This window comes from Pteropus alecto, unplaced genomic scaffold, assembly GCF_000325575.1.
Source record: "Pteropus alecto unplaced genomic scaffold, ASM32557v1 scaffold164, whole genome shotgun sequence".
NCBI lineage: Eukaryota > Metazoa > Chordata > Mammalia > Chiroptera > Pteropodidae > Pteropus > Pteropus alecto.
This window is the reverse complement of record NW_006439568.1, coordinates 8,158,614-8,168,387: the sequence shown is the minus strand read 5'-3', so window position 1 is coordinate 8,168,387 and position 9,774 is coordinate 8,158,614. Positions and strand designations below refer to the sequence as shown.

Sequence of the window (9,774 nt, the reverse complement as noted above, 5' to 3'; positions counted from 1 at the left end):
GAAAGAGTGAGCCTTCAGATGTGTAAATCTAAGCCAAATCACCTCTTACACAGCAGACACTTGAAACCTTTGAGGTCACTGTTAATAATTTTCTGTGCACTCATTTATGCCGAATCAATTTCAATTACATCAATTAAAATGGCAACTAGCGAAATGTCATGTCATTGATCTAACAAGATGAAGATTACTCAGAATGTTTGGGGGCATCGGGAAATGCTAAGCTGGCACTTCTGCTTCATTAGGATGTCAAGTTGGGAGGTAAACAAATTTGATTTCTTGGTGCCCTAATATCTCAGGTATGGAGGAAGCAGCTCAGAAAAACCATATACCTCTCATTCTTAGCAGCCCCAAATAATGGAAAATGAAGGATGGAGAATGATAACTATGTGCGATAAGCAAGCTGCTAAGAGAGATCTTAATATTTATTGTTCCTTCATCCATCACTACAGGTTGCCTAGTCTCATGAGTTGACTCCTCTCCATCCCCACTTGCCACTACCCTCACTCAGGTTGTCATCCTTCCCTGCTGTAGATTAATGCAACAGCTTCCTAACTAGAAGTCTGTCTGTCTTATCCTTCTCCAGTGCATCTTCTTATCTTTTATTATACAAATCTGATTAGCAAAGTCTTTGGTTCAAAACCTTTCAGTGGCTTCCCATAGTCTTTAAGGAACTTTAAATTCCTTAAAAAGAGCAGGCAAACAAAGCATTCACTTTACCCTGGGCCCCTCTCTTCCCTTTCCAGCCTGTGTTTCTATCTTCTCCCCTCCCTTCTCGTTCTCCCATGGCCCTCTCTGCTAGCCTTCTTTATATCCCTGGAAGGCACCAAGCCTCCTCTTCTATCTTGGCCTCAGACCAGGCTCTTCCTCTAACTGGGGCATTTTTCTTTCTATAGTCCCCAAGCCCTACCTGCCCTAGTTAATACCTCTTCCTCTTTTAGATCTTAGCTTCCTGAGGGAGATCTTCCTGATCTCTCCCAGTCAGGGAAGCCCCACTGCTTACTCACTCCCCAAAGGATAATTAACATCCTCTCTCTCTGTATCATTCATCATGTTACTATGATTCTTTGTTTGATGAGTCTCTTCCCCATTAAAATGTAAATTCCACGTATCTGAGAACTATGTCCATCCTGCTTTCTGAATTTTACCAACACCCAGGAAAGGCTTGACATACAGCAGAAACTCAGTGAATACACGGTTTTTAGTGAACATACTTTTATGACATGGTTTACCTATCTAAGGTTCTTACTGTCTTGGCAATTTTATATTTGATGACTGAAGAGAAAATAAACACACACTGTTAATTATAACACCTGGCTTGATTCAGTGATCACTTACTCTTTAAACCTTTCCTGACACATTCCTTCTGGATTGGATGCCATTCCTACACGATCTTAGAATTCTATGTTTATCTCTGTCATTCCTCACGTCTTATTCATTTGACTTCAAGGGCATGGATTGTCATGTTTATCCCTAACACATAGGCTATAGTGCTGGGTACATGGTAGGATCTCGATAATGTATTTTCGATGAATTACTGAATGAATGACTGTGTAATTACTATTACACACAGATTAAAAAAAAAAAAAAAGCTCGGTACTAGGCATGAAGGGGTTATTTCAGAGAAGAACAGACGATGTTAATTCCTGGCAAGGGCACAAGACTAGGACGTGCACAGAGCAGTCTACGTGTGTGGTGCTTCCTGGATACAGGAGAACCTGCACTGTGCAGTGCTTTACTCCAGGCACTGAGAACTGGGCCTCCAAAGACAAAGGCCACAGAGAATGAAGATAATACACAGTACTAGAAACAGATATTCTAAAGCACATAGATGACATATTTTTCTGTCTTCTCAGAAAAGCCAAACCGGCTCAGTATACCCCTGAAAATGATTCTGATTTTCTCTCATCTAGTCTACAGTCCATTTTCTATTGCAATTGCCTTTCTAAAAAGATCACAGGAGATTTGAACACCATAGACTGAAGAAATCAACCAATGTCGGTAGTGGAAAGCCCACATGTCATCTTACAGTATCTGTCATTCATGATCCTTCAAATCCACAGTCAAACCATAAGGTCAAGGTGAGACTTGTACAAACAATAAACATTAAATATATTGTTTACTTCACCTATGACATTTAAATGCAGATAGGTCAATGGTAAAGACTGCTGAGGTTGGTGATTTCTGTAGAGGTACACATGAAGCATCTGGAATCTTTGGGGTTCCCAAAAGGTTACCCTTCACCATGTAAAAGATGCCATTAAACACGGAGCTGTACAGATGTAATGACAAGGATAATTCCTGGCATAACATGTCCAAATCAGAAAAATAATGTGTGGTGCTTCTTCTACATGCTGCTTGGAGGGGCCATTGGGGGCACTCAAAACAGGCAGGTATTCTTCTACCGTGAAGAATGCAACGGACTAGAGGCAGGGGTCCATTTCAAGCCTCATTTCAAACAAAACATCTTCTTGAATGAGCTGGCCATAATGGACCCCCAGAATGTAAATGAAATACGAATGGATGCTAGCTAGCCAGGATGCCTGTGTCACAAGCTAGCCAGGAAGCCTGTGTCATAATGCTAGCTTCTATTGATAAACTGACATGTGAGCTTAACAGTCTCCCAAAGAAGCCTGTGCTTTGGCCTCTAAATATAAATCTCAGACCACAGAAAATTTCTCTAAAGGCTCAAACACTTGATAAAGTTAGGAATATTCATGGTTACAAAATTGTATAAGAGAGTGTAAAGATTTTTGAAATGTGTTGGGCGGTGGGGCAAAGGGGTGCGGGGGTGCTCAACAAGACAGCAGTTTAAAGAAATACTGTCTTGGAGACAACTGGGAAGAAACGTGGTTGGCAGGTCAAAACCGAAGAGCACTGAACAGAACAGTGGTAATGAGAGACCCCAATCACAGAAGAACAATCTGCACAAGATTCTAAAAGATTACTGATCTAGCATCCTCATTCACCATTAGCCCCTGGGCACTTAACTGAGTTTTAGGAGAAAAGATTCATTTTACAGTCACTTGATAGTGTCACTCAGGAGACCACTTAAGAATTGAAAATATTAGGCAAAACGACTCAAGGTGGGTGGGTATGTTATACATTTAAGAGCTCTTGCCAAAGGTATGTATGTGTGTGCGTGTGTGCGGGGGTGTGTGTGTGTTTGTATCGGTCAAGCCAATACAAAAAGATCACAAGGGAATAAAAGAGGTTCTGGGCCATGTTGCTCATAGAGAAAGATTATCCAAAGTGGTTTTGTAGCTACTCTTATTTATTAATTAAGAATCCATAAACATTGACATTGCATTCACTGCTTTAAGATTAAGTTAAAAATGAAATAGAGTTAGCAAATAAGAGAAAAGGGCAACAATTAAATTAAAATCAGAAAAAACTGAGGATCTACTCTCTGTTGAGTACTGTGCTAGGATGTAAAGGACAGAAAAATCAGAAGACAACTGAGGTTTTCTATGATTTACAGGGGAGATGGAAAGACAGTGAGTGTGCCACCATGCTTTTGCAGAACTCTCCTTTTGCTTCATGCCAGCCCTTACTCATCTGCCCAAACTTTTATTCTTTAAGATCTAGTTCATGTGTTATACCTTTGACAAGTCTTCCCTTATCCTACCTGTTCCCAAATGAGGCTAAGTTCCAGTTCTGTGCTAAGCACTATACATCAGTGCGTCTCTATAATGAGATACACATCCTATCCTCGTTGCTAAGATTGGGTACTCTTTTTTATTCTTACTACCCATCATAAAGCCTTGTGCTCAATGGTGGAAGAACAAAAGGATACTGTGTAATAAATAAATACATTATTAGTCTGAATAAAGTGCTAGAATATAGAAGAGGGAATGACTGGTTTTGCCTGAGAGAGGAAGTAAAGCTTCTCTGAAGAGGCGCTACCTAATCAAGGCTAAGGCCTTTCATGAGTTTTATTCTACCACATTCATAACAACTCCGTGAAATAGAGCCTATCCCCGTTTTTACAACTGAGGAATCTTAATCTCTGATAAGTGCCTTGCTCAAAGTTAATACATCTATAAAATGCCCGGAATGGCTTTCTTTTGGATGCTAAAGAATTTGGATTTTATTCTGTGGGCAATCGGGAGACATCTAATGTTTTAAGGAGGAAGATAATGTGGTCCAAAATATATTTAAATTAACTCTGGCAACAGAAGTAGAAAGTTAATTAAAGGAGAACAAACGGGTCAGGGCAGAGACTATAGATCAAATAATAATCAGTAGGTTATTCTAATGGCCTATGAAGGAGCTAAAGAGAGATGAACTGACACAGTGGCAAGGATGGTGATGAGAGAAGAAAAAAACTGGAAGCCCATTTGACAAGCAAAATTTAGAGGATTTGGTCACTGATTATGTACTGGTGAAGGGAAAAGAGCAATTACAGGTGACTATGAGTGTCTGTATCAGGTAATGAAGTTGAGTAATGGCGTTATTAACCTTGAGAAGAAATACGGGGGAAAGACAGGCTGGGGAGATGGTGAGAAAGACAACAGGGCACATTTTGTATATTTTTGAGACATCAGTGGAATATTTAAGGGTTCATATCTTTTAAGGAGATTAAAATGAAGATCTGCAACTTTGGAGTGGTCTAAGATGTGTTTGAGAGCCACTATGAAGCAGGGGATGGTCAAAACAATGAGAGTAGATGAGATTTCCCAGAAAGCATGCAAAATGAGAAGAGCAAAGAGGACCCATCCCTGCGGGCATGAACATTTGGGGAGGGGTAAGGAAAGGCAGCTTGCCTCCAGCCTCAGAAGGAGACATTAGGAAGAGAAGAGGGGAGCCAAGAGAGTTGTTTTCATGCTCATGAAGACAGGTGAGAACCAAGGCGGACAAGCTCAATGGAACCCAATGATAAGGCACAAGAGCCAGGCATAGAGAACTGATGTGTGGACACCAGATCTGTAACACCAGTGACACTACTCAACAAGACATGAAGGCGTGTGGAAATTCAAACGGTGTAATTTGAGAGATACTAGAAAAGACCATTTCTCAAATTCCTTTCACGTATTCATAGAAAGGAATCTGGTTGGCTCCTATTTTCTTCCCCAGGAACTGAAAGTATTATCAGATTTTCTTCCTTAGAAGAGAGACAAAGGAAGCATTTCTCAATGACATTTGGGGAAAGCCATGTCCTGTTGTCTGTACACAGACGATAATTTTTGTTGTTGTTGTTCAATTAATGAGTAAAGTGTAAACATGTTTGATTTAAACTTACTTTGAGACAATTCACTAGAAACTCTCAGGAAAGCAGGGGCCTCTTAAATGGTGGTGGCTCCAGGAAGCACTAGGTGGGACTTCTGTGAAGATACAGTAATTTTCAGAAATTTTTCAATATTTCCATGTGTATTAATGCCAGTCTCTCATACTGTTATTTCACTTTTATTATCTTAAGAATATTGGCCAGGCAGTGACATATAAAGCTGAACACATATTTATGCTACTACCCAGCAATCCCACTCCTAGGTACTTATCCAGCAAAATAAAAACTGCTGTTTATTAAAAAGAATAAACCTGCGTGTGAATGCTTATTATAGTAGCTTTGGTAATATTTGCCCAAATTATAAACAACCCAGATGTCTCTCAACGGGAGGATAGGTAAACAAACTGTGGTATATCCATCCAGTAGAATACTAAGCAACAGAAACAAATGAACTAGTGATACACACCACGGTATTGATAAGTCTCAGTGTATTGTAGCAAGCGAAAGCAGACAGACTCCACAATTCCATTTATATGACATTCTGGAAAAAGCAAAACTAAAGGGACAGAAAAGATATCAGTGGTCCCGGAGACGGGAGGTAATGAGAAGAGTTAACAAGAAAGGGAAGCCAGGGGAAAGTATTTTTTCATGTGATGGAACTTTAATTTTACGTCTTGACTGTGGCGGTGTTTACACAGCTGTGTGCATTTGTCAAAACCTGCAGAACTGTATACCACAAACGGTGAATTTTACTGTATGGAAATTATACCTTAATTAAAAATAATGAAAAAAAGAATACTCATCTGGAAATTAGAACTGGGATCCAGTCTCAGCTACGCCACTAACTTAGTGTGTAACCGTGGACTATCCTCTAATCCTCTTTGGGTCTCGGTGCCCAAATGTGTAAAATGAGACTGGGGAATTTCTCAGAGTCTGTTGCTGGGTTCCATAAAGACTTCCCTTTTTAAGTTAGTGGTGGACCAGATGGCCCGTTTCAATTCAGATGGACTACTTCAGTTGCTGAAATATCACTGTGGGGGGACCGGACTAAAATACTCAGTCTGTACACATGGTTCTGAAGTCCTCTTGGATTGGAAAGTAGTGTTTCTAATTTGTGTTGTTCCAAAAGATGGAGCTTTGGGAAAAGTCCATCTGGTCATGCAATCGCAATTAAAATTTGACACATGTATTTGGACAATGTGGAAAAAGTCTTTTGGGAAACTCTGATGTTTAATGAGCTATAACGGGCCTTGGTAAACAATCATGCTCTTTTTTTTTTCCTTTCTTTTTTCCACTTTGTAGGCACTAATTAAAAAGGCAGTTGAAGATGGAGGTATTTACTACCTTCATCTGCTTTATCCTCCAGTGGGAACACAGCTTTCTACAGCATGAATCTACCCAAACCTCACAGTTGCTGTTATATTTTTATACTATCCATGTTATTTGTAGCCAAGAAAGGCGTGGAAAAGGAGCCGGAATGGCTCCATATGATAGTGTCCCTGGGTTTGGGGAAAACATGTATAGCTTAAAAGGAAAGACACTAAAAATAAAAACAATAATCTTGATAAAAATGACATTAACACCTTACATTTTTAACCTTGCAAAGTAGGGGTCCACAACTATGCCCAGCGATTGTGTTCATAAATAAAGTTTTATTAGAACATTGCTACGTCCAATTCATTTAGGATTGTTTGTGGTTGCTTTCGCACAGGATGACCCACGAAGACTAAAATACTTACTATCTGCTGCTTTACAGAAAGAGTCTGCCAACCCACTTTCACAGACTATGCCATGAACTGATGTATGGCTTCCACATAAAACCTCATTTAATCATCTTAGCAACGCCATGAAATAGGAATTATTACCCCCACTTGACAAATCAGAGGTGGTAAAGTACAATGAAAAGTTTGCTGGGGAGTCAGACAGACCTGTATTATGCTTTTTACTAGACGTCTGACTTTTTGTCTATTACTTAAATTCTCCATTCTCAGTTTCCCCATATGTAAATTGGGGCTAACAACAGTACCGATTTTGGTAGGGTAAATGTCATAAGTTGGTGTGACAATAAGTGCAGTGCTTTGTATACAGGAAACACTTAATACTCATTAGCTATGAGAAAAGCTTTTAGTATCCCTGGGGTGTTTTTCTTCCTAGAAAGTTGTCATTAGCATTAATAAAATGCTAAGGATGCCCTTCATCTGCTTGGTTATAGATTAATTTGAAGGATCTCAAAATAGTTTGCACCACTGCTCTATGTTAAATAAGGCAACTTTCTCTCCATCTCTCGTGAATCGAGCAAAAGTAAAGTATAATAATGACGCTTCTAGCTCTGCAATGAATTTCCTAGGAGCCAACTGGAGGTGCCATGACGAGGTGGAGTTTCCTACAAGAACGCGCAAGCAAGCCAGCCCACCAGATCAACATCCTTACTGTGCCTCGGACGGGACATAGAAGACCAAAAGACCGTGTGGCAGAAGGAACCACTTCAAAAGCACCAAAGGAAATGGCATTAAAGCAACATTGATTATGTTGCTTGCAAATGTCATGTAGTTACAGGGCCAATGTGAATAAAAGCAGGGAAATCAAAGGCCAGGATTTCACCTGAAGGACATCTCTGGCTTCAGATGATGAGCTGTTTCAAGATGAGCAATTTCTGTCATGTTTCATTGATGGTGCCTATAAACTAATATATTTACTATGCATCCACCATACACATTTTTAAAAAGCCTTACAGTTCTTGTCTTTTGGTCGGCACCCAGAAGGAGGAGAGCAAGTAAAAGGAGGGCAAATATTTAATTTTACTTGTGTTCGCATAACTCGCAGTGGCTAGGACCAGCTCCCCGAGTCCATTTATCACTGTCTTGGTCCTATTATTGTCCTCGGGCTCCTGACCAAATGGGTGAAAATGACTGGTGCAAAATCAAAAGCATAGAAGAAGTTTTAAAACAGCAGTCAAAAGCTGGGAAAGTAGGCTTAATTGTCTGTTATTTCATTTCCACTAGAAACATGGAAGAATGAGCTTTCAGATGGGCACGTCTGATTTGGAGATCTGATTACAAACGGATGCAACTGATTTGATGTGTGTATGTGCTTCATGTCTACATCCAAAAGAATGCTGTTCACTTGTGAGAAAATCTTTAGAGTCCATTCATTTGTTTCATTTGGAGCTGATTTCTAAATTTGTGGCAGGTTCTTCTGAATGCTCCCAGTGGTGGCGAGACTTCATATTTTGAGGGTTCCTCTTTGGAAATGGTGGCCGAATATTTAGCTCTAGATATTATAAATAAAGTGGGTAATCAAGCATGGTGAAACATGGTGAGTCAACAATAAAGCTTGGAAAAAACAAATAACCCAAATGAAAAATAAGCTAAGGATATGAATACATTTTTTCCCCACAAAGAACATAAACAAGTGGTCAATAACCACAATGAAAATGTGCTCAACCTCATTAGTCATCAGAGAAATGCAAATCAAAAGCAGAGTGATATACCACCTCATACATATTAGAATGGTTATAATAAAAAAGACAATAACAAATGTTGGCGAAGGGGTGGAGAAACTGGAACCCTCATGCATTGCTTACTGGAACGTAAAATGGTACAGCTGCTTTGGAATACAGTCTGGTACCTCCTCGAATGGTTACTGATGGAGTTATCATATGACTCAGCAATTCCACTCCTAGGTATTTACTCAAGAAAAATAAACAGATCCACATAAGAACTCACACGCAAATGTTGAAAATGGCCTTACTGATAAGAGCCAAGATTCAGAAACAATCCAAATATCCATCAACTAATGCGTGGATAAATAAAATGTTATAATCCTATAATGGAATATTGTTTGGCAATAAAGAGAAATGAAACGCTGACACACGCTTACTACATGGGTAAACTGGGAAAACATTACCCTAAGCACAAGTAGCCAATCTCAAAAGACCACATGTTGGAGGATTCTATTTATAGAAAGAGTCCAGAACAGGCGAACAGACAGAAAGTAGATGAGAAGTCTCCAAGGGCTGGTGGTTGGGGGTGTTGGGAGGAAATGAAGAATGACTGCTAATGAGTGATTTTTTTCTTTTTAATCGAGGTAACATTGGTTTATAACATTATGTAAGTTTCCAGTATACATTATAATTCAATATCTGTGTATAGAATATAGCATGCTCACCACCAAAAGTCTAGCTTCCACCCTTCAATTCTTATTATAGCAAAGCTAGACCTAAATATTTTAAGGCAACACTAGTTGTCTTTAGAATTTCTATTATCAGTCAAAAAAAAAAAAGAAAAACGTACCAATTTTTTTTGTTTTATGTTTTACAATGAAACCATCTTTTCAATAAGGGCATGGATTTTCTAAATGCTGTCTGACATAAAATGAATTTGAATATTAACATGTAAAGGGCAAGCAATAAAAAAAAAAGGTAATGTGAGTGCAGACAAAATATCCAAGTGCGAGAGAACATGACCTCTTCAAAAGGGAATGGAATGAAAGAATTCAAGATGCACAGGTTTTCAAAGCTAAAGAAAGTGACAACAACTGAATTGAAAAGG

General features: G+C 39.2%; 1 protein-coding gene across 6 annotated transcripts in view; it reads right to left on the bottom strand.

The window, feature by feature from the left end:
- Positions 1–9,774, bottom strand: part of SAMD12 (sterile alpha motif domain containing 12) — a 361,188-nt gene that overhangs the window by 134,889 nt on the left and 216,525 nt on the right. For 2 of the 6 annotated variants that reach the window (XM_015593031.2, XM_015593030.2), the window contains exon 5: positions 8,193–8,494. The exons of 2 other annotated variants lie outside the window; for them this stretch is intronic. In XM_015593031.2, coding sequence (XP_015448517.1) covers positions 8,382–8,494 — 113 coding nt within the window. In that variant the 3' untranslated portion in view covers positions 8,193–8,381. Of the gene's footprint in view, positions 1–5,239; positions 5,322–8,192; positions 8,495–9,774 lie in introns of those variants that run through there. 2 more of the 6 variants (XM_015593032.2, XM_015593033.2) reach the window with 2 other exon arrangements.